Raw genomic sequence first — 25099 nt, 5'->3', positions numbered from 1 at the left:
AAACAGAACAGTGAGTCTCCTTGGCTTCTCCCTTTCTTATGTGTGATATTAGACATTTTGAGCACTGATGTGAGCGTAACCACAGCAATAAATGCTTGTTGTTAGCACTGTATGTTTACAGTGACTTTGAGGACACTTCACTGCCCATCTAAAAAGATTTTGATCACTCTCTATTTATTACAAGTACCAGTGATGTGGACTCTCCACATTGACACGAAGGAAGCTTGCCATATCTGCAGTATTATCAGTCATTATTTTAGTCACCACTGGCCTAAACAACATAGTCCTGAAATAACAGGTCTTTCAACTGACCTCCTGCTTAGAGCAGACCCAACTAGATGAAGTTGTTCAGGCCTAGATCAGTCAGTTTAGTCTCCAAGGAGACTCAACAACCTTTTTTGGAAACCTATTCCAGTGTTTGACTACACTTTTTGTTGAAAAAAATAGTAATTCCTTGTATCTAAATGGATTTTGCATTTTTGCAACTTGTCTCCATTGTTTCTTGTCCTATCATTATGCTCCTCTGAAAAGATTTGGCTCAGCTTTCTTTACATCCTTCCATTAGGCAATAATAAGATTTCTCTTACTTCCTCAATCTTCTTAAGGTTAAACAAACCAAGGTGTCTTGTCTTCTTGTGTGTCATGTGCTTCAGCCCCCCATTAATCTTGGTGGCCCTCAAATGAACACTCTACACTCTTACAATGTTTTCCTTGTAATGGAGAACATTTCCTTTTAATGGAAACTGTAAGATGAGACCTAAGGGTTGCCAATAAAGGGGAAAACTTGCTGCCCAGTCTTACAGGTACGACTCACTATTAAACTGTCCTTTCCTGGCCAGCAGATTGCTGGCTCATGTTCAGCCCTTTGCCCACCAGGACCTCCAGGTTCTTTTCTGCAAAGCTGCTACCTAGCCAGTCCTCTGCCTTTGCATGAGCTTTTTCTATCCCAGATGGAGGACTTTGCATTTGCCTTTGTCAAAATTAATTAAGTTTCTCTTTCCAACCTGTCAGAGTAACTTTGAATAGCAGCTCTGTGGTCCAGCGTATCAACATTTCTTGCCAAGCAGGTATCATCTGTGTACTTGCAGAGAAAGCGCTCTTTGTCATATCATTAAATAGTATTGACCTCTACATCCTCAAAATCCTTCCCCTTGCCTTCTTGAAAATGGGTGTTTCCTTTTTTCCATTTGTAGGAAACCTCCACCACTTACTATAACCTTTAACTCTTGACACATGTTAGTTGCACTAACATCAGACAGCTCCCTCAGCACCCTCACGTGCATCTGGCCTGTTTTGGGGGACCTGCGCATGATTTGTTTGCTAAATGGTCCCTAACTTTCTCTCCTGCTGTGGTTAATGGAAGTCTCACAGACTGTGCTACAGGGCTGGGGGACATCAAAGGCCTGAGGTCACATCTTGCCACCAAAACTGAGGCAAAAACGTCATTGTGTACCTCAGCCGTGTTGCACAACAGTGCCGTTTTGTGCTATGAGGAGATATTTGTCCTAAACTGAAATTACACAAAATACCTCTTTTTTTTGCTAATTCATGTCAAGTTCTGTGTAGGTTTTTCTTGCTTTCGATTAAAGGAAAACAAAAAGGGTTGAAAGTAAACTTCTTAGCCAGGCTGATCCCTGAACTTTTTAAACAAAAAGGGGATTCCTCCTGATGTCCCTAACAGTGTTGTATTTAGTACCAGAACACGAACTTCTTACTTTACTATTATGCTAGTGCAATCTTTCTTGGAACCTAATATTTTAATTTTTTTTTAGATTTCCTGTTTTCTTAATGTAGAAAAAACAAATCAATTACAGTGTGTCAACATTTAGGTGTGATTTCATAAGGTATTAATAAGATTTCAGAATTTATCCAGTGGCATTAGAACTATTGGTGTCAGGTCAGTGTATAACAGACAAATTGATTTTTAATTGGGAAAAGTAACTTATGTCTCTGTAGTCTGGATATAGAAATACAGTAGGCTTTTCATGCTGCAGCAGTGTTGCTCTAAACTATGTTAGTAAGTTAATTCACAAATACTCAGGTGACAAGTGTTTAAAGCATGCTTACGGGTAAAATTTTGCAATACTTAAACATTATGCATTTTCTTTCATTACTTTAAGTAAATTAAGATTTTATTATAAATAGTAAATGATGGACTGCTTGAGCTCCAGGCACAGACTGCTTTTGTGACAAAGGATACTAGAGGCAGATGTCCACCCAAACGAAGCTTTACTGTCATTATTACATTTAATTTATGGTGGTTTTTCAACACATGAATACTAGAAAGAAATATGGAAATAGCAATCCATTGCTATTCAGTAAAAAAAAATCTGGCTTGAAATCTCTATGCAGAATTGCTTAGAATTTCCCAATGGACTTGAGACTATTTCTTCAAATGCATTATTGCACTGCAGTGTTGGGAAACTGAGCACAAGCATTCTGTTAGTATACCTCAGAATAGGACTTACCACTTGGCAGATAACAAAACACAACAAGTAAATAGCTTTTAAAAGACGGGAGAAAATCCCTGTAGATTCTGTTACCATTATTCTTCTGTACTTTCTTATGCAGGTAAAATTCTCATTCCAGTTGCAGTTAGTCAGAGTGATCAAAAGTGAGGGTTTAACAGCTTAGTTTACAAACACTTAGTCTTAGGTTTATGCTTTTCAGATAACTTTTCTATAAAGATTTTTCAACTTCTAAGTGGAAAGTTGGTTTATTTTATGTTTGTCAGTTAAAATGGGAGTGATTGGGAGTGTTGGCACACTTGACATTAGTGGCAAGATGGTTAACTCCTACACATATGATGCGGAAAGGTATCTAATAATTGCAAGGTAATAAAGGCAGATGCAATATAACTAAGGTTAAAACGTGGCACTCCAGTGTACTTGGGTACTACTGAGCCATAGTGAATTTAAATATTATTTTATATTGTATGTGTAAACTACAACTTCAAACAGCTCCATGTGTTCCAATGGTATCTTTAGATTTTTATATATCTAAGCTGACCTGCTTCTTTTTGTTTTATTGTATTTTACTAGAGGGAACAGGGACTATAAGAAGCTCTTACTATTGTGATACTGTATCCTGTCTTGATGCTGCAGTATTTGTGTTAAAAATGTTGAAGTTTCATGGTTAAATGCAAGTGCTACTCAAGACTGTTAACTATTTTGTGAAGTTGCTTGCTATTGCCCACCTTTTTCCACCCTCCTGTCTCCAAAGGTTATACCCAAACTAAGCATGATGAGAATACATGAAAGAATACATAACAGTAAAAAAAATGAACAAGTTTTTACAGTTATTCAAAGTAAACATACTCAGTAATCTTCCTCTTCTGTTTGTCTATGTGTGCAGAATCCAGCCATTCCAATGCAGAAGCTTCAAGACATCCAGAGGGCAATGGAGCTGCTCTCTGCATGCCAAGGCCCAGCAAAGAATATTGATGAGGCTACCAAACGTAAATACCAGTTTTGGGATACACAACCTGTACCTAAACTTAGTAAGTTTAACGGGATCTGGGCAAAAGATCTGTCTTATGACCACTGAGGGAATGTGTGTGCCAGCTCTGTGGCATGTTCTCTAAAATGGGTATTAAGTTGGACTGTGTGTGGTAGAGATCCTTAATCTTTTGTATAGTTTATGTGGAATTCTTGATGTTTTCTAGGGAAGTGCTTGCCTCCCCTCCAGATAATTTACAACAAGATACAGTGTTAATAAATCTCATTCTGATGTTCTCTATAAAAATGGGAAATGCTATTGATATAGCATTTCTTTGTGTATTTTAGGTCTGAACTCTTGAACAATAGAACGTAGAGGTCTTTTCCACTTAAAGGGAAGTAAGAACTCTTTAAGTGGTGACTAAGTGTAAATTTAGATTTTTTTTTTTTAATTTGTTTGTTTGTTTATATTCCCTTAAATTCTTTTCAACAGATAGATTTGCTGTCAGAGAAATAATGACTCTCCTGCTGTAGGTTACACTGTTTTCATACAGCTTTAAGTGGATAATGGCACTTTTCTCGTGTGCAAACTCTTTCACTGCTGTGTGTTCATGTTCTCCACAATGTACACTGCCTCAAGGACATGCTTTCTCAGAGTCTGTTCTCTGTTCTTGATACCAGGTGAAATTGTGAGGTGACCTCTCCTTGCCTTTACATTTCTAATGAATTTGGAAAGTTACTTTTTATACTGATCTGATCCCTGATAACACAGTTGGTATATCTTAGTCTTTGTTGAAAAAAGATAGTTGCTCTAGTTCCTGACTGTCTTGTTTTTTCTGCATTGCTTTCTGACTCTTCTTTTTCTGCTTTTGTTATCTTCAAGTTAAGCAGTTGTAGCTTTTCAGTGCCCACAAAACGTGGGGGCCTCAGAAGTAAAACATTCTCAGCACAGTAGCTGTCATTGTTTGTCCTTCAGGTTTCTCTCCATCGCATTGGAGACTGGTATAGAATAAGCAGAAGTAGGGTAGAGTGTAAAGCATGGTAGCATGCTGCTCTCTCTCTCCACAGGACAGAATTTCCCATTAATCCATGTCTATAGCTTAATCCACAGTGATCTCATTTCTTCACAACTTTGATGTGTAGAGAAGTCCAGAGCAGAGCCCCTGCATACTGTATTTTCCCCTGGATTGAACTGACCTGCCATGGCTTTTTTCCATACAAACTATCCAGATACCTTTGTAAACTGATGGTAGTAATTGTCACCAGCAACCCTGCCAAAGTAGAGAAGACCTTAGCTGAAATAAGTTGATGTGTAAATCAAAAAATACTCTGGCCATAATGAAGCTTTTTCAGGCTAGTTCAGGTGTCTGCACAGTACTTCCAAGAGTTCAGTTCAGGTTAATCAATATATCTTACAGCACTTATATAGAGATGAGAGTCTGCCAATTGCCAACCTAAAAACGTCAATACATTGGCTTAGAAAATGATTTGTTAGTGTTGTTCAGGAGAAATATGCTTTGTAAAATTTGGTTAGCAAGGTTTTGTCCAACAGTGCCTATGAATTTCTTCTTAATCCCATAGATTTTTTTTTTAAGCTTTTCCTTTATCTGCTGAATGAACAGATGGGGAATTCATCGCTATTTGACGTGCTCTGTGTGTTTAGGTGGAAAAAATAATCTGTCAGTTCAAGAAATAGTTGTAGGGATCTTTGCATTGAATTAACTTCGGAATCCTTCTGTCTTCAAGCTGAGATTGTTAGCAATGGGTCCTTTAGTTAGTCCAAGCCTGCCATGTAGTGGCAGTAACATTGGGGCTGTTGGTACTTTTCAGAGTTTGCTTAAAGGTGCTAATAATGGTGACCTTCCGAGCTGGATGGCAAGCCGTAACTATTTGTCAGGAATGTGCATCATTTGGGAAAAATTCGTACTACTAAGGAACATTTGACTCTCAAGAGCCTCATGATTGTTATGATAGGATTGAGTGTTTATGCATGAGAATCAGGGGGAAGGCCAACAGGGCAGATACCATGATGGGAGTCTGTTATAGAGATCCTAACCAGGATGAAGAGGCAGATGAAATATTCTGTAAGCAGCTGGGAGAAGTCTCACAATTGCTGGCCCTTGTTCTCATGGGTGACTTCAACTTACCAGGTGTCTTCTAGAAATACAATACAGTGGAGAGGAGACAGTCTAGGAGGTTCCTGGAGTGTGTGGAAGATAACTTTTGACACAGTTGGTGAGTGAGCCAACTAGGGAAGGTGCTCTGCTGGACCTGTTGTTCATGAAAAGACAGGACTTTTGGGTGATGTGATGGTTGGAGGCTGTCTTGGGCACAGTGACTGTGAAATCAGAGAGTTTCCGATTCTTGCAGAAGTAAGGAGGGGGTCAGGAGAACTGCCACCTTGGACTTCTGGAGGGCATACTTTGTCCTGTTTAGGAGCCTGGTTGTCAGAGTCCCTTGGTAGGCAGTCCTGAAGGGTGAAGATGTCCAGGAAAGCTGGATGTGCTTTAGAAGGAAAAAAGATGCAGGAATAGGCTGTCCCCACGTGTCAAAAGATGAGCTGAAGGGGAGGAAGACAGGCCTGGCTGAATAGAGAACTTTAGCTGGAACTGAAGTTGCGAATCAGTAATTTGGGCCACTTAAAGAATCACCATCAAAGATATCAGCAAAAAGCAGGTTTTAATATAAATTTGTGGAAGTGCAATTTAACAGAAAGTTTGATGGCAACATTCACTCTATTACTTACTACATAGATGAAGCATACATAGGAAAATGGAATTAGAAGCAATTTAGAATGATTTACGTGGAGGCTGGGGATGCAGAAGGGTCAGGGTGCCAAGGATATGGGTGCAAAAAGATAAGGGTGCAAAGGAGTTTAGCAGTACTCTAATCATTGACTAATTTAACATTTATGAAGTGATTCAGTAGGATACTACTGTTATAACAGTGACTTAATTATATATTCTACATAACAACATTGATACTATACTCAATTCACGCACATTGCATGCAGGCACAGAGATGTAGACGTGTTTAGGTATGCAAAGGTATCTGTTAAAAATTGCCCTGCAGTTCGGTGACATACTCACATCAAGTCCATTTCCATTTCTCAGCAGGAAGGGTTGAGCCTCGAGGAGCAGGGGTGTCAGCCTAGGCCTTGACCTCAGCAGCAGTCTTTGGAATATCGCAGACTTGGGGTTTACAAGCTCTGAGAGGCTTCCCACTCAGAGGGAGGTGCTGGTGCAGCCCACTGTCGTCCAGGACAGCTTAAAGGGCCTCACTTAGGGCCCCTCTTCATGAGGTTGCAAGGTGACTGGCTTTAGTCATCAGTAAGTTTCCATCCTGGCCATAACCCACATTGGTAACTGCTTTTTTTGGGGAAAAAAAAAAAAGGTCCAGTAGCAGTGGTACCATTTCACTTTGGCTACAGTTCAGGTAAATAGTGTTCCAAGGCTGTCAGGGGGTAACATTATCTGGGGATAAATGATTATTCTTTGTTCCCCACCTTGTTCAGGCAGTGGATGATCCTGATACAGTCAGTGTCGCTCCCACCTTTACTATGCTGGAGCTTCTGTTATGGTCAAGGGATGTTTCACGGCCTAACTTTGGTAGTTTGGTCAAGGCTTATCAGGAACTCCTGAGATTGTAGAGCAGGCCTAAGGAGGGATGGGGCGCACGCACCACCAGAGGAATTCAGGAAAGAGAATGATGGTTTATGGCCTTTGGAGGAGGGGCTGACAACTCAGGAGGCCTGTAGGGATGCTGTGAGGTAATGCAGGGAGAAAATCAGAAGGTCCAAAGCCCTTAGAACATAATCTGGCTACTGCCATAAAAGACAGTGCTACAAGAAAGAGTGCTGAGTTGCTGGAGTGTGGCCAGAGAAAGGCAACAAAGCTTCTGAAGGGTCTGGAGCACAAGTCTTATGAGGAGCAATTGAGGTTGTTTAGCCTGGAGAAAAAGAGGCTTGGGGGGACCTTATTGCTCTCTACAAGTACCTGAAAGAGATTGTAGCAAGGTGGGGGTCAGCCTCTTCTCCCAGATAACAAGTGATAGAACAACAGGAAATGGCCTTGGGTTGTGCCAGGGGAGATTTAGATTGGATGTTAGGAAAAATGTCTTTACTGAAGGGGTTGCAGAGCATTGGAAAATGCTCCCCAGGGAAGTGGTAGACTCACCAGCCTGGACGTTTTGAAAAGATATGTAGATATGATGGTTTACTGGCAGGCTTGGCAGTGTAAGGTTAGTGGTTAGATTATGATCTTAAAAGTCTTTTCCAGCCTAGATGATTCTATGATTTAGCATGTGCTGCTCCATAGAAGAGGAACAGCAGCTGTCAATAGCTGTACACTGAGGGACCGGAGTTGTAAAGTAAGGGAGGAGAAGAAAGCATGCCTTCATGTAGGATTTTAGGAACACTTCTCACGTATCAGCAGTATCTTTTAAATGCTCTGGCTTTGCTGTGCCACTGCTCCTGAGTAATCCTGTTGAGATCAGGTCTGTTCAAGTCGGTGGTAAACAAGATCTGAGCTTGTTAGATGTGAGTACAACATGTCTCTCATAATGAGACTGTGGATCTCGTGGCTTGCTAAGTGCTGTGCATGTGCTGATAAGTTGTCCTGTGTTATGAAATAGTGGGTATCAGTTGAGGTAGAGTGGTTCTGTGCATATCTATAAATTTTCTGACAAGACAGTCATTGGTCTGAATGTGATCTGTGAGAATGAAAAGTAGTGTAAACTAATAATACTAATTTTTTCACCATTTTTTAAAAGCTTCATGTTCCTATCACATAATTATGAGACAATACATGATGTGAATTAAATGCAGTTTAGAGAACTATCAGGAAAGCTAGCAATATAACAGTTTTTTGGGTTTTTTTTCCCCCCCTCCTCCATCAAAAGATGAAGTTATAACTTCACATGGTGCAATTGAACCAGATAAGGACAATGTCCGCCTAGAGCCATATTCTTTGCCACAAGGTTTTATGTGGGACACATTGGATCTTAGCAATGCCGAAGTTGTAAGTAAAACAATTTTTATATGTATCTAAAATAATTCAAGTTTATTCTCATTGATGCATGGATAAATCTTTGTATTTTTTTGTGTGTGTTTTCAGCTGAAGGAGTTATACACACTGTTAAATGAGAATTACGTAGAAGATGATGATAATATGTTTAGGTTTGATTATTCGCCTGAATTTCTTCTGTGGTGAGTAGCAAGTTCCACATTCTGTTCTGCCTGAAGTGCAAAGAAAGGTGTTTTTATTACATCTTCTTAGGCAGTAATTTGTAATTATTTCTGTCATCAATTCTAGGGCGTTACGTCCTCCAGGCTGGTTACCCCAGTGGCACTGTGGGGTTAGAGTGTCTTCAAACAAAAAACTGGTAGGATTCATAAGTGCCATCCCTGCAAGTATTCGTATATATGACAGGTAAAATGCGCCATTAGTTTTGTGTTTGTAAAAGAATAATGCCACAAAACAAATCTTCAACTGGTGTCCATTGCTATAGAAAACTTAAAAAGAGAGAAGGAGGCTCACTGATCATAAAGAGTCAGAAGAATCCTGTGTATGTAGCAGACTTTTTTTTTTACTCTTCTCACCACTTCCCCTTCTTCCTCCCTTAAAAAAAAAAACCAAACTTGTGAGCTCATTGCATGAAGACTATTAATAAATATATAAGGAATTTTCTTACTGATGAATGATACAGATAATGGCATACAATTTTCTGACCATACTGGAAAGTATTTAAAGGATAGTCAGCTAGTCTTCTTGGACAAGTGTTTGTACACTGACGAACATAAAGCATAATGGTACCATATAACATGTGCTTGGATGCCCTTCTGCATCCTAAAGTAAGGCAATTGGTTGAGTCTTGATAGAATAGAGCTTTGAAAAGGGACTATAGCAAACACGTTAGACTTAGCTTGCATATTGCACAATTTGCCATTACAGTCACAGTATCATAGAGTAGTATTTGTTGCAGATGTACTTTGTCACAGGCCAATTTATTCTTACTTCAAATTCTTCTGTCAAAATGTGGGAAACTGTAATTATGCAAATGAAAACATGCACTGTGTAACTTTCTTTAATTTTTCCTCTATTTATTGTCCTTTTAGTGTGAAGAAAATGGTAGAAATCAATTTTCTGTGTGTCCATAAGAAACTGAGATCTAAACGGGTAGCACCTGTACTAATTCGGGAAATAACCAGAAGAGTAAACCTGGAAGGAATTTTTCAAGCTGTTTACACTGCTGGAGTGGTACTTCCCAAACCTGTGGCCACTTGCAGGTAACCTAGGTGATGCTCCTAATAACATTGGTTCCTACAGCAGTCATTTTAAAGAAAATTTAATGTAATTGCCTAGAAACAATAAAAGCATAAAATTCAAAGTTGTTAAATGTTGTGGCCTTGACTAAGCTGAAGGGCTGAATCTTTGTCAGGGTTGGTTTTTTTGATTCCCCCCCACCTTCCCCGTGCCTTGGATAAAACAGCTTCTCAGACTAAAATTTAATTTTGGGTTTGTTAGCATACCTTAAATAGGCTAATCAATATTTCTGTTGACCTTGTGGTGAAAGCCATGCTAGCATTGACAAAATTGTATACCTGTGTTTTTTCAAGTGGCCTGTTTCCCTGCTGGGACACTTCCCTGTTGACCTGGTTGCTTGCCAGAGATGGCAGAGCATTTCTGGGAATTGTATGATTTGCTTTTTTGAGATACTTTCATCTTTCCTGGAGAAAGGAGGTCTTGATTGGCATTTGATAAAGATGGGACAACTGCCATGTGGGAAGAGTTACAACCAAGTATAATTTCATTTGCTTGGAGTGGATTATATTTCTACTAGGAAAGGTTCAGTTCCTGCAGTTTTAGTCCAGCTGTCTAGCATTCTGGAGGACAGAGTAGTTTTTTATTTGAAATCGTTTTGTACCTACCAACAGCAAAGATCCTGTAAGTAAGGAAGGATGGGGGGGAAAAAAAGCCATGCTGTGTTAGTAACACAGTAACAGTGATCTGTTACTCAGTGATCTCCCAGGAAGGGGAGATCTTCAACAAAAGGCTTAGACATGAGCAGAGCGTCCTGTCTGCACAAGAAAATAAATGTTATCCATGTAAGTATGGTGAGATTTTCAGAGCTATGATAAGTACTAAAATGTTTAACTCTGTGCTCACTCATTCTGTATCAAAAAGCATTTGCTTAAATTCAAAATACTGTGATAGCAGGCCTGTTTAAAAGCTATTGCTTGGATATAGCTTTTCCTTAATTTTTTTGTTGCTTAAGCTTCTTACAGACATAGTACAGGCTTGCTTAGAAACAAATTTGGAGAGGAAAGGAGCAATGCAGTAAAGCAGGGAAATGGATGCAAGTAAAGCTGACACTTAAAATAGTATTTAAACTCATTATTAATTTTATTTCCAGGTATTGGCATCGATCACTAAATCCCAGAAAATTGGTGGAGGTGAAATTTTCACATTTGAGTAGAAACATGACTCTACAAAGAACAATGAAGCTCTACAGACTTCCTGATGTAAGCAGTATGACTTCTAGAGAATCCCCACAGTTATTGTGAAGCCTAAAATAACCTTCCATCTGTCTCTGACAGCACAGGCTTTTCTGTGTAAAGGCAGTGTGTGCAGGACATTAAAAAAAATAATCTCTGGTTGATGAAAAAGACATTAAGGGCTATACTAAACAGAGGAGGCTGTTGCCGGAAATCTTGATCTCTGTATGGAGAAAACATAAATTTTGACCTAAAATCCTTAAACAAAGGAAAAAACCCCAGAAACCTTGACTTCATAAACATGTGGGATTGAGTTGAAGATGCATAAGACTATTCTCAGTATGTTTAATCTGTTAAGAGATTACTGGTACAGAAAATCAACAGTTCATGTCTTAAAATTCTCAGAGAAGTCCATCAGCAGCTTGGCTGAGTACAGTCATATTCTTGATTCCACTCTAATTCACATCCTTTTCTGTTCAGCCAGAGAATGTTGTTCTTTGCAATGAGCAGGCTCAGCAAAAGCCACCTCAGTATGTTGTGTACTGTGTTCTAGCATAGCTAGGTTAGTTAAAAATATTTTTTCTCATGTTTGCAGCTAATAGTTAAGCTTGCAAAAAGCCTTAGGGTGCAATTTCCATGACAGGGCAAGTCAGTATAAGTACTATGTACTACTAAAAAATCTCATTGCTGTCATTAATAGCCTATAGAAGTCAGTCTGAGCTTTATGGTGAAAATAATTTCTTTGCTTGTAAAAGCCACCTTTCAATTCGAAGGGATTGCAGAGTATACTTTACCCGTACCTTATCAGTAGACCTTCTTTTATTAAAACAAACCTATTCTTTTGGTTAAAAACACGCGTTTTTCCTCACTCATAGTACTTTGTAATAATTTATCTGATTTTGGAGAACTGTGTCTTGTTAGCTTGATGCTGCAGATTCTCCTACTGCTGAAATATTTGAGTGGTACACTGAGCACTCCTTGGAATAAAGCACGTGCCATGGCTTGATCTGTGCTCCTGCTGCTGTCGGAGAGACTCGTTTCCTGCACTGCCTGCGTGCCAACTGTGCTGCACACGCAGCTTCTCCCTTGCGTGCAGGGCAGCACTTTTCAGAGCTTAAGAATTAATAACCAAATTAATTAGGTTTTAATCTTGGAAAGCTAAATATAGCTTCCATCAAATCTTGAAGACATTTTTAAAAGTCTGAAAAAGTGCAGTATACAATTTCAAATACAGGTTTTGGTGGCAACTCTAGTAACATTTCTCATGGAAACAACTCAGGAAGCGAATAGTTTAAAGAATAAGGATCTTACTTACAGTACCAAAACTACAGAGAGTCATTAGAAACAGCATTTATACCCTGATCATCTTCCTTTAGCATAAAACCCAATTTCAACAGAAAAGTGAATTATGGAAAACAAATAATACATCGTATCTCATTACTATAGGTAAGGCAAACATATACTGTACACAGAAGTGCAAATAGAAAATGGGTGCTTTCAAAATCAGCTTTTAAAACTAAATGATGTAGGAATCCATATACCTCAGTTATTTATTTTTAGACTGGATTTGGGAACTTCTCCCATAGAAAATGAAGATTTAATCTTTGTGCTAATATTTTCTCTCTAAGTCTTGTGCTTTGGGTTTATTTGGATGTTGTTTTTTTCCCCGAGAAAGGGTTTAAGTGCTGTTGAGAATCTTTTTTCTGAGTCTCAGGCTGTTATCATAAACAGGACTGTCACACAAATTTGACAATTCAGGCCATGCTATCCTGTCCCTCAGCACCAAACACTGTTTCTTGCATTTTAACCTCTTTTCTTAGCGTCCTTGGAATATCATTGCCACTGGGAGCTCATCTCCCTTTAAGAGAATTAATCGTTCCTAATCACTTGAACAGGCTGAATTAAAAAGGTTTTCAGATATAATAAGTACTGTAATTAATAAATACTACCCTCGCTAAAGGCTGTGCACATACCTTTAGATACGAAAAGTAAAAGTTGTTTTTTTTCTAAGTGTTTAATCTCTTGAGAAAGGAGTTTTCTGAAAGAGGTAGATTTTGTCTGTATTTAGAGTAAGGAGAGGAGCATGTTTGTATGTCTTTTCCTGACTGACTGAGATCCTGACACTGGATAGTCACAAGAATGTGTGACCAGTGCAGCTTGATATGTGAAGCAGAGAAACAAATTTTAGCCCAGTTCTGTACACTTTCCCTCATTTTTGGGGTTGCAAATGATCATTTACTGGTGGACATTCTGAGCATTGCTGGGAGAAAAAGATGTTCCAGCCCAGCTCGTTTTCCTCCATCCTTTCTGTTAGTCAGGTGTACACCCTTATGGAATAAAGGCATTTTAAAATATAGGTGATGTGCTGTTGTGGAGTCAAACCATAGTCCCAGGCTGCTCAGAAAAGCAGGAAGACTAAACACAGTCCAGAGCTGCAGCAAAATGTGCCTTGATTTCTCATCTGGCTGCTGACTCCCGGAGTGCATCAATAATACCTCCCCCAGAATAATGCCTTTTGGCCAAAGCCTAATCAGCTACACTAATTTCAGGCTTCCAGTAATCAAGTCTCTACCTGGCTGCTCTTGCAATTGACTTTGCTATGATTAATGTGATACGTGCCCAAGTATGTAGCTCAGGCAGACGAAGCAGGATAAATGAGCTCTGAAGAGAACAAGTGTTAGCCTCTCTAAAAGGAAATAGTCAGGAAAGCTAACAAAATCTTGCAAGAAATTTTTAATCACCTTCGCTTGTTTAAATTAATTGCATAGTACTAGAAGGCAATTTTTTTCTCTTCTGATGTTTAAAGTAAAAAAAAAAACTGTTTAAGTACTGTAGGTTTTTCATTTCAGGCAGCTGTAAGTTATGAGAAGCTTTCTTGTTAACAGAATAGCAGTTGTGCCTGTATAGAAACTTGGGTCAGCAAGGGAGTTTGCAAATGCTAAGAATAGGTAGTAGTACACTAAGCAGTCTTTGGAATTTTTTTTGTTAAATAATTTCTAATTAAACTTTATCAGCTGATTTTGATGTATAGTTTGACTGTAAGTTTGAATTGCTTGTGTTCTTGTCTTCAGATTAACTTCTGATACACAAGTTTCATTGGTTTGTTTCTGTGTCTGGGCCCTAGGTAGTTTAGAAGAAAGTAAGAAATAAACTGACCTAAAAAAAAAAAGCAAAACACAAACTGCACAAAGTCTAAGCTGTTGGCAATGGTATGTCTTTCTCTGGAGAAATGTAGCTCTTTCAATAATGAAATATAAAGACTGAAGTGCCCCAGACTGTTTCAATAATTAGAAGAGAGGGAATTCTGATTGAAAGCCATTTGTAAAATAGCATAATGAATTAGGTGGCTGGGATGAAGTAGACTAATAATGAATGCATTATAGCAAGTGTAGTGACTCTGCAACCTACTTTCAGCCTTTGCTGTGTTTGCAGTTTTCCTTTCAACATCTTAACGTGTATTTTTCCTTTGTTACAATAAGGCCACAAAGACTTCAGGTTTGAGACCAATGGAACAAAAAGATACTAAAGCAGTACAAGAATTAATCAACACTTACTTGAAACAGTTTAATCTTGCTCCTGTGATGGATGAAGAAGAAGTAGCCCACTGGTTCCTGCCTCGGGATCATATTATTGACACTTACGTGGTGGAGGTAAAATACGCCCTAACAGATATGAATGTATATGTGAATGCCACTTACAATAGTTATATCAGCATCAAGTTTTTGAAATGTGGGCAGTATGAAAAATGTGTGTTATAGGTAGAACTTGATATCATGATTACAGGTTTTGTTCTTTTTATTGCATTCTGTTAACAAAAAAAAGTTTGGTTGTGATAAACTGCAGTGCTCTTATAATAGGATATCTTAAAGAATTTTGAAATATCACTATCTTGGCAAGATTACAACAAAGAACTTTACATACTTTAAGGTCAGCTCTTCCACGTGCATTTCTTGATTCTTTTTTCGCAGAGATATGACATGATAATAAGCAGTGATTTTCAAACCTCCTTTTCTAGAAAAAAAAGAAGAATGATGCAGTGACTGAGATAAGGATTTGGTTTGAATTGACTGTCAATCTCTCAGGTGTAAATGTTTCTGCCACACACCAGTAAAAAATTCTTTATTTTTAAACCAAATTTTAGATGGAACTGCTGGGAAAATTATGGTTTTTGATGATCTGCTTCAGTAAAATGTGGGTTTTTTTCAATAAATGTATGTATATATATGTTTGAATTTCTGTATATATATATATAGTATATATCTACATATAATATATTTATACATCTACCACCTCCACCTTCCAAACGGTTGGTGCTAATGCTCCTCTCAAAATAAGCAAATGCAGGAAAAGATGAGCATTTGGAATGGGTGCAATAAAGCTAGTGGAGAAAGATATGCTCTTCCCTTTGAGTCCATACAAAATCAGTTATAGACATCATATTTAGATAGTGTATAACTTTGTTTAAAGTAATAACGTTATTTAAAAATGATCAGCAGTAACATCCTTAAACCTACCAGCTCCTCATAGAAGCTGCAGGTTGTGAAGCTCAGTGTTCCCACACTGCAGCCTGAATTTGTACAGGAGCCTCAGCTGAGTTAGGAAACTTAGTGCTGCTGGAGATGAGTGGTCCTGCTCATCAGTTGTCATTGTCCAAGTTTAGCTTTCTACTTACTTTTTAGTGGGTCTAGTGCTCATTGGGCTTTTCCATTTTCTCATTTATAGTCCCTCCTTCTTTTTCCACACCTTCTCCCTGCCCTCCGCCCTGCTCCCTGAGTCGGCTTTTGGCTTTGTTTGTGACTTGAAACCTGCAGGAGAGCCCAGAAGCACCAGGATCAGCGTGAATGTCACACTGGCAGTGCCATTCTAACTGAACAGCAGAGTCTTTAATTGCTTGTTTTACACTATCTCTTGAACTAGTTTTTCACTATAGAAAATGGAAGTTTGTTAATGCTGGAGATTGTAACCTGGAGATGTTAGTGTCAGACTTTTAAATCATCTTTGTAATGTGCAGAGCTAAAACCTTAAAATACTCTTTATAATTTCTGAGTTAACATTTTCATCATCCTTACTGAATTCAGTGAGTGACTTAATAATTTTTCTGTTACTCTCTACTACAGGCTCCGTACCTGCTCTAAGACAAATAGCTTTTCTGCATGTGATGGGTTCAACTGTTTTACTTTTTACTGTAGCAGTACAGTTAATTTAAGGATCCATGTGAGGTCCTTCATTGAGCACTAAATAGTGAGCACTAGTCATTCAAAAATAAAGCAAACAAGCAGTAATGAGCATTTGTGTGTCTCCTTTGCCTTATCTTCTTGGAAATACCAGGAGAGAAAATCTGGGTAGTTTTTTTACCCATGTTATAATTATTTCCCATTTCCTGTTAATCTATGCTCTTGGAGATGGTTAAATTTCCTTAGGTGCGTGAAATATTAAGAAGTTTTATGTAGTATATTTTAAATTTCTGCACAAGCACCTTTTTTGATGACTGTTGGTTTTATTAAAATTTCAATGTGATTTAGCACTGTTATCCAGATAGTTGCTTGTGCTTGGTGATTAATAATCATAAGCTGATTTAAATATGCTTTGTACACCAGCACAGTATATTTTTTCTCTATTTTTAGAAAGATGAGAAAATTATTCCTCAACATTAACATCATCAGATTTTTAAAAATATCCTTAATATTTTGTTAAAAATCAGTTGGAAAAACACCTACATACTTTTTTTTTGGAAGTATGCTTTGTTAGCTCTCTCTATAGCAGACTAAGCTTGAGAAACAAACTGAACTGCTTTGACAACTGCTTGTCAAAGTGTTAGTGGTATAATAGACTAGAAAAATTTAAATGTTTGTTTCCTCAAATCTTAGCCAAGATTAGTTGTTATACCATAATACTTACAGTGCACAAACCTTTCTGGATTTACTACTTACCTTGTGTAGAACTGCCCTGTTAGCCTAACCAATAACTGAGCTGTTACTTCTTATTAATTAACTTGTTTGGGTTTGGGTTTTTCTTGTAGGGCTCAAATGGTATTTTAACAGACTTCCTGAGCTTCTACACATTACCTTCAACAGTGATGCATCATCCTGTTCATAAAAGCCTCAAAGCTGCCTATTCCTTTTACAATATTCATACAGAGACTCCCCTGTTGGACTTAATGAATGATGCACTCATTATAGCCAAATTGGTAAGTTATGGGTTGTTTGGTTTTCTTTATGCTTCATTCACGAAAGTATTCTTAGGAGTGGTGGCAAGGTAAGAACTGGCAGCAATTTATCCATGCCATTGCATTCAGTTTTACTGTCCACAGCACAGAGAGAGTGCAGTTGATGAGACATATACAATATGTATATCAAAGTACAAAGCACAGTGCTTGTTTTTCCTTTTTACTTTGAGTGATGCTAGGGAGTGACAAGTGCATAAAGATCAAGCACTTGCAGTAGCTTGAACTGTATAAACACCCAGGAGTACATCGATGACCATAGTCACTAAGTATCAGAAGAACAGAAAGTATCACTAAAATAATTTCCCTTGGAGATTAATTAATAACTTCTATCAAATACATTTTTAGTTTTTAAATTATTTTTTATTTCTAAAAAATATAAAAGTTTATTTATGTAAGCTTTATCATTTTATTGTGTTACTAATTGCTACCTCTGCGGCTTTGTAGGTGGTGTCATGTTGTAGCTTTTATGCATACCTTCATGCATGGAATTACACTGACAGATGGTTTGATTGAATGGAGGGGAAAAGACTATAAATGAAGTTCTTAAGCAGAAGAATTTTAAGAGTTTAGTACTGTCTGATGACAAACTAATGCTCAGCTCTTAGTCATCAGGGTTTCATGGGAGTGCAGTGTCAATACCAATGGTCACGTATTCTGTGGCCCAGACCTGTTTAGCCTGGGTAATTCACAGTACTGCACAGGCTCCATCCACTCCATGGCATCTGTTCTAGCAACCATTCCCAACATGCTGCAGAGCACAGGCATGTTTTCTGCTTTTCATGCTTGACACTTGCCTCTCCAACTGAAGTGTTGCCGCCGCACTGCTTGTGGTGTCACACCTGCCAGGTGAGTGCTCAACGCAGGCCAGTCTGTACTCCGAATGACCACGCTCAGAGCCATGGCATGTGGCACAGGGATTTTTTTTGTTGGTCCTATAGGAAGCCAGTGATGGTCTGCAAAGGCTGCTTCTGTTCAGACTTCAGGCTGCATGATAGCAGCCATGGTCTTCAACTTGTCTGTCTCAGCCATGATCGTTCAGTCCTGCAGCTGAGCTGCCATCTATGACAGGAACTGCTTGCTGAGGCTGTTGACCTATAAGTAGTTCAGTAATTATTTGTCAAGGAAAACTCCTGAATAGTCATGGGGAATACAGAACCCTGTTACTCAGACTCCAGAATTATACAAAGGGAAGTTCAGAAACAGACTTTAAAAGGCAAGTGTAATTTTCAGAAGTGGCTAAAAATATTGGTACCGATTCTTAAAAATCAAGGTGGAAACAGGGATAATGGTTGGTCTCCATTTGAAGTGTGACACAGAGAGCCAAGTGTCTGGCCATTTAAAGGCCATAGATGGAACAGGTTTGGAGGCAGTTACGTGGTGTAACTGCAAGGATGTATACCTTCCCCTGTGTACATTTCTCTCTGAATGTGACATGTGATTCTTTTCTTTTGAGTGGATCATAATATAGCTACAATATATATAAATCCCATTAAATAATGGGATTTACACACCTGTGGATTTCAGAAGTAACTGCTGGGCCTGTCTGCATCATTAGATGCCTAATTACATTTGTAGATCTGGCACTTGAGTTTTACATGGTGAGAGCTGAGGCAAGGAAAGAGAACTGATAAATGCAGGCCTATTCACAGCTTTCTGTTTACAAACATACCGAGTCTGGCTGGGATGGAGTTAACTTTCTTCCTAGCAGCCCATATGGTGCTGCTCTTTGTAACTAAAGCAGGGCTGATAACACACCAGTGTTTTGGCTGTTACTGAACGGTCTTGCTCAGCCTCAAGGCTTTCTCTCTTTCCCCCAGCATGAGTAGGCTGAGGGTGGGCAAGAAGCTGGGACACAGCCAGGAGAGCTGATGCCAAGTGACCAAAGGGATATTGCATACTGTATGATGTTCTGCTCCATAATAAAGGCTGAAGCAAGGGAGGAGGAAGGGGGGATACTCCCAGGGATAGCATTTATCTTCCCTAACAATCATGCATGCTGAGATCTTGCTTTCCAGGAAGGAGCTTGACATCTGCCTGCTGATGGGAAGTAGTGAATGAATTTTTCTTTTTGCTTTGCTTGTGCCTGCACTTTTGCTTTCTCTATCAAACTGTCATTATTTCGATTCACAGGACATCTTGCCTTCCTTCTATTTTCTCCCCATCCTATGGGAGAGAAGCAAGCCACAGGCTGTGAGGGAGTTTGGCTCTTGGCTGGGGACAACACACCATGGTCCCTTCTGCACTTTCACTCCAGATAATAGGGTTTGGAGGTACAAATTTAACTCAGCAAATTGCTTTCAGGGTTTGCGTGCCCGTTTAATGTTTATTTTTATCTTCATAACATACTATATAAAATTAGCTTAGAACTAAGTCTAGTAAAATCTTGGCAGTTACAGGATAAAACACATGACCCTCAAAGTAAAACCCAGAATTTAGAGTTATTTGCTTAGGTTCCGTGCATTCTGCGTGCAGAAAGTGGGATTTTGCATCAGGATAATCCCTCCAAAACCCTATGTATTTTATTGTGGAAGATGATACTCAGTTTCTAGATCTAGAACAGGAGAGAGCCTAGAAGCAAGGAAGAAATTCACTTCTGAGTCTGCTTCAATGGTCTGTGAAGAGCTGTGAAGAAACTACCTTTGAACAGGAACCTTTTTATACCTCTCATAAGATACTAACCTCAATCTAATCTGCTAATGTTTAGATACTGGACTAAAACTACATCTGTAGAGTTCATAATTTATTTGAATTTTGAGTGCTTAATTGCAGAGTTTAATGTGTCTGTACCTAGAGTGCTTCTCTATTCTCCCCTGCTTCCCTTCCTGCCTTCTGAGATTTCTGTTACTATCTATTACTAACTTGGAATATTCCAAAATCTGCTTTCAGTGCTAAGTGTCAAATCCTCACCACCTTATTTGTCTTGTTTCTATGTGGTTTTTCACAGCACATTTAACTTAGCAAAGCTTCATCTGCACACAGAGTGATCTTTTTGCAAGGTAGTGGGAAACCTTACTAAAACTCACTGTCTGTGCTTGTGACTTTATTTTGAATAGTCCTGATGTGGATCTTAAAAATGCTCATTTTCCTCAACCCCCTTTTTTCCTAATATGGGATGCTCATTTAAAAGAAAAAAAAAAACAAACCTGATTTTTATACTGAGTAAAGAATGTTCCTTACCCTATCTTCTTGTACTTAAGTAATTGAGCAGTATTGTTTTGTAACTTACTTTTGTCTTAAGAGTACATCATGTCCTGCTGGTGCACTACCTTGGTGCTGTTAAGACTGCAAGATCTTAGTTCAGAATCCCTTGCAGTTAGTTGCACTTAAATGGACTTCTGTATCCACACCCCAAGCAAATTCAGCTATCCGTACATGCTGGTTGTCACTTTGATGGCTTAACTGACCTTGAGTTTATGCTGCTTGTTAAGAGTTCACAGTAAGTTAGGATTTGGGTGTGTTTGTATTGCTGCACAAAACTCTTGAGACTGATTTGGCCATGTGGCTCTTCTGAGAGAAAAAATGACTCTCTGAGTGGTGATTTGGGAGATTTATGAAAAGAGGAGTTGGTAGAGGGTGCATGAGTAGGGGAGGGATTATCACCTGAAAGATTTGAGTTCTGAAGACAATGGCATTTCAGAAAAGGACTGAATCACAGAAATATTTTTATTGTTAACAGAATGATAAATTGAAAAACACCATAGGCTGTATTTATGCAGCTTCAGCTGGAATAGGCCATGTGTGTCAAAACACTGTATGTGATTTTAAAAAATGTGTATCTGTAAGGATAAAATCACAGAAAATGCTTTAGGGACTCTTCAGACTTTAGACCCTGAAAGTGGCTATAAGATTTGTACCCTCCTGGAGATAACCTTCAAGAAAAGCTGTGCTTTATACTTCAGTTTTTATTGGGAATAGACTTGTGTGTGTACCTAATTAAAAGACAAGATTTATTTCATTGTCTTCTTTTCCTTTTAATTAGCCTAGTCTCTTGGATACTGTATGCCACTGTGTAAAGTGTCATTTGAAACTTTAAAAAGTAAAATTTTTTTTAAAAATGTTTTGCTGTTGCCAGAAAGGATTTGATGTATTCAATGCACTAGACTTAATGGAAAACAAAACATTCCTGGAAAAACTCAAGTTCGGGATTGGAGATGGAAATTTGCAGTATTATTTGTACAACTGGAGGTGTCCGGGCATGGAATCTGAAAAGGTAAAGGAGAAAAAAGAGTTTCTGAATTCTATTAGATGTAATTGTACATTAATCTACACTGGCCAAAAATGGGCAGAAGTTTTAAAATAACTTTTTTAATTGGCCCTTTTTATGATCCATAATTGAGGTGCAGGAAACTACTGATTTTAAGATTTATTGCTATACTTGAACTAAAATACTATTTTTTTCTTCTTTCTTTAGGTTGGTCTTGTATTACAATGAGGACACTCACATTTCTAGAACTCTGAGGTCATCGTTTTGAGTTAATTTGATCTCCATAACTCTTGGAATGGTATTGTTCAAGAGGAGTAAAAGCACAACGTCGGTGATACTGAAATAGTCCATTAAATCTGAACAATGAAAACATCCACATGTGACCAAATTTATGCATTTTCAGATAGATCAGAAGGCCCATGAAACTCTTCTATTGTCCATGAAAAGAATAAAAAGCACATTCATTTAAGTTTCAAAGCTTAGCTTGCACCTTGATGAGAAGAAGGTATTTTTTTCCACTCTGTAGAAAAGACTGTTTTGTACAAACTGAACTTCAGTGGTGGATTAGGGTACAAAAATATTTGCTATTATGTGGATGAACTGCTGCATTTCTATTTATTAAGTGGTGGTGTATGTTTGTCAGTGTAACCGAATGAAGGATACAAATTCCAGTATCTTTGCTTATTTACTTCACGTGGATATCATCATTTGGGGGAAAATCAAGAAGTACGATACGTTTGTAGCTCTGTGAAAGTCCTGGATGCTTTTGTAACTGGAGCAGTATGACAATGTACTGGTTTAACTAGTGCATTTGTTTCTCCATAAGCAACGCTGCCAAATCAATAAAAAATACAGATTTGTACTTTGATCTTCAATAGATCAGTGGATTGATTTAACAGTATCGCACTGTTCAGTGCAGGTGTTATCTATGTTGCCGGAATGATAATACATTACTGTACTTAATTTACAGTTGTGGCACAAAACCTTAGTTTTTCCTCAGTAGAATAACATCAGCCTGTGTGTAAAACTAAGAATTTTAGTAGTGCTATCAGGATGTTTATAGTTTGAATGTTTTCAACGCTTCTGCGAAATTGCACATATTCCTTTGTCTACTTTGATTTCCTATGAAGTCTGTAATTCTAATGAAAAGTATCTTGTGTAAATATGTATTCATAAATTGTTCCTGGTAGTGTTTTTATCCTGAATTTGGAACAAGAAGTTTTGCTATATATATGTGGCTGGTAAGCAGAAGAGAAATGCTCTGCCCTCAGTCCTTGGAAGTCTCTGTAACTGCACTTCCTGAAATGTAGGAGGGCTGATCTCTATTGTTGGGTGGAGCTGTTTTAATTCCCTCATGAATGCTCAGCAACGGGAGTGGCTTCTGAAGCACTTTATATGCATTCCAGCGTAGTGTCATAGCTAGATATGATAGCAGTTCTTTCAGCTCATGGATGCTGCAGTAATGGGATGGGAGCACTGAGAAAATCTGCATTGAGAAACTGTTCTAGCTGAAAGTGCCAAATTGTGGTAGTGAAGCCTCTGTGCTGTGAGCATCTTTTGAATGTGACTTGAATATCTCATGAAATGCAAATGTCTAACTTTCCTTTTAAACATGCCTGTAATTCTGACAGCAGATTTTGCTGAAAGTTTAATTCTGTACATGAAGATAAATTTGTCTGTTCTTCATAACTGATAGCCCTACCCACCTCCTTGTAGCAGTGGGGTTTTTCTTTCTTCCTGCTCTTTTTCCAATGTGTGAATGGTTTGTGTTTTGGTTTATTTTTCTTGTTGAATTGTGGTGAGAGGATTCTGCCCTAGAAACAGTGATACTTTCCCTTACTGCATTATAGCTCTGTGATTAAAGCATCCGACCTCCTTCAAACAAAGGAAGGGACTGAATGTGGTTTGTCTGACTCCTGGGTGTGCACCAGCTTGGGACCTCATGAATTTAAAAGGACTTCAAAGGAGATCTAATGGTGCAGTTGGGCTTTATGTCTCTGGCCTGTCTGCTAGTAGCAGTCTGCTAGTAGCAGTTACAACAGATGGTGCAGAGGAAGTTTGGACTCTCTATGTGAGGCCTGAGGAGAATTAAGTGCCTGAAAATATCATTGATGGTAGTGGTATCTGAGATAACAAGAAGGATTTAATCTCAACTCCATCAAAGACTTAAGTTTTTAACTCCCAAAAGGCATGAAGGTGCCCCCCTGGCAGGGCATTCTCACTGGAGCCCTCTGGGATGAGGAGGAAGTTCACCAAGGGGCTCAGTGTGGGCTGCTTAGGTTCTAAGGGCAGAGCCTTGTCAATCCTTGCTCGGGGCTGTCTAATGTGAGGTGGGACAGCAGAGCACAGCTCTGTCCTCATGTATAAGGTACTTCCTTGCTAAGAAACAGTCACAACCCAGCTCTTCCTAATCTGGATGGGTGGTGTTGAATGCCAGGTGGAAGATACACTCATGTTCTCTGCCTTCCTTCCCCTCAAAACAATGCACGTGGAAGAAATGTTAGGCAGGTGTTTTCTTTTCTCATCTCTTCTCTGAAATCAGAAGGCAAATCCTCCCAAGTACTGTTGTTTGTAAAACTGAGGCCATGATGTGACCAATTATGTCCTGGTAGAAGACAGACTTGAACCTGGGTTTCCTGCAGCCTGACTTTCTGCCCAAATCTACAGGTTAGGGCACATGAAGAAAGGAGTGTGGCCACTCTTTTGCTCTGTTCTGGTAAAACAGTGCCGTTTGCTTCTGAATCCAAGGGATAAACTTCTGTCTCATTTTCCAGCTCACTTTCCATGTTAACTGAGGGTAGGGAGGGCAGAGTTATGCTCCTGTAGAAGCTGTGCAGCACTATAACTGGGAGCAAATTTATCGGTCAGAGCATGAGGGAAGTGGGCAGCTGAGCCTGAGTGCTGGGGCAGTTCCTGGAGAGTTCTGTTCATGAACCTGTGTGTTACCTAACAGCTGTGCAATCCAGCATGGTCTCTTCTGTCCCTGTTGAGTGCTCTTCACCTCGAAGAAGTACTGCTTTGCTGAAGTATCACAGCGTCAAGAGGACATGAATCTTGAAGGTGTCCCAGCCTACAAGCACACAGTAAGACAGTTACTCGGGAGGTGAAAATTGTGGCAACTCACTTTCGCTTTCTAAGCAGGTATTTAACAATAGATGAATATCTGTGTGGGTGTCACTGTCAGCAGCTCAATAAGAGAGGCTCTTCTGTTGTTTCCAAACTTGAACCTGTGCATTAGGCTTGCTATAAAGATAAGACTCCTCAAAACCCAATAGTTGTTTGTACAAAAATTGGCACATGTAAGGCTTGCTCCACCACCTTTCCCACCCGCCTTTTTAAATATCTTTTGATGCTGAAGTAAGAACATCATTTCTTTCCCAAAGTAACTTCCTATCTTCAGAGGGGACACAAATCCCTGAAGACAGATCCTTGCAGGCAGGCAGCAAAGTGCTTGAAAGATGATTGCTGTGCTTATGTTCTTTACCAAAGCTAATCCTTGTGCTCTGTGTAAATGCTAAGACTTCTATGTTACGGTTAGCCAGCCTGGGAATGAAATACACTAGTGCTAGCATGCCTTCAAAGTTTTATTCATCCAGAAAGCCAGAACAAAGGACATGTATGAAGGACTATGAAGCAAGGGAAAAAACCCTTGCCTCTTCTTGCCACCCTCAGACAAGGACAAAAATTTTAGCATTGAATGTTTTGTTTAAACTTCAAGGAGCATCATGACTACAGAA

General features: G+C 38.9%; 1 protein-coding gene across 1 annotated transcript in view; it reads left to right on the top strand.

Moving 5' to 3' along the window:
* Window positions 1-23248, top strand: part of NMT2 (N-myristoyltransferase 2) — a 33333-nt gene extending 10085 nt beyond the window's left edge. Inside the window, exons 3-12 of the mRNA XM_017817110.1 lie at window positions 3355-3499; window positions 8337-8455; window positions 8552-8643; window positions 8750-8866; window positions 9553-9723; window positions 10851-10959; window positions 14412-14582; window positions 16952-17119; window positions 21231-21368; window positions 21570-23248. Coding sequence (XP_017672599.1) covers window positions 3355-3499; window positions 8337-8455; window positions 8552-8643; window positions 8750-8866; window positions 9553-9723; window positions 10851-10959; window positions 14412-14582; window positions 16952-17119; window positions 21231-21368; window positions 21570-21590 — 1251 coding nt within the window. The 3' untranslated portion in view covers window positions 21591-23248. The remainder of the gene's footprint in view (window positions 1-3354; window positions 3500-8336; window positions 8456-8551; window positions 8644-8749; window positions 8867-9552; window positions 9724-10850; window positions 10960-14411; window positions 14583-16951; window positions 17120-21230; window positions 21369-21569) is intronic.
* The last annotated feature ends 1851 nt before the right edge of the window (window positions 23249-25099 follow it).

Source organism: Lepidothrix coronata, unplaced genomic scaffold (assembly GCF_001604755.1).
Source record: "Lepidothrix coronata isolate B3197 unplaced genomic scaffold, Lepidothrix_coronata-1.0 Scaffold59, whole genome shotgun sequence".
Classification (NCBI taxonomy): Eukaryota; Metazoa; Chordata; class Aves; order Passeriformes; family Pipridae; genus Lepidothrix; species Lepidothrix coronata.
Note: the sequence above shows the minus strand (reverse complement) of the source record. Positions and strands in the feature narration are given on the sequence as shown.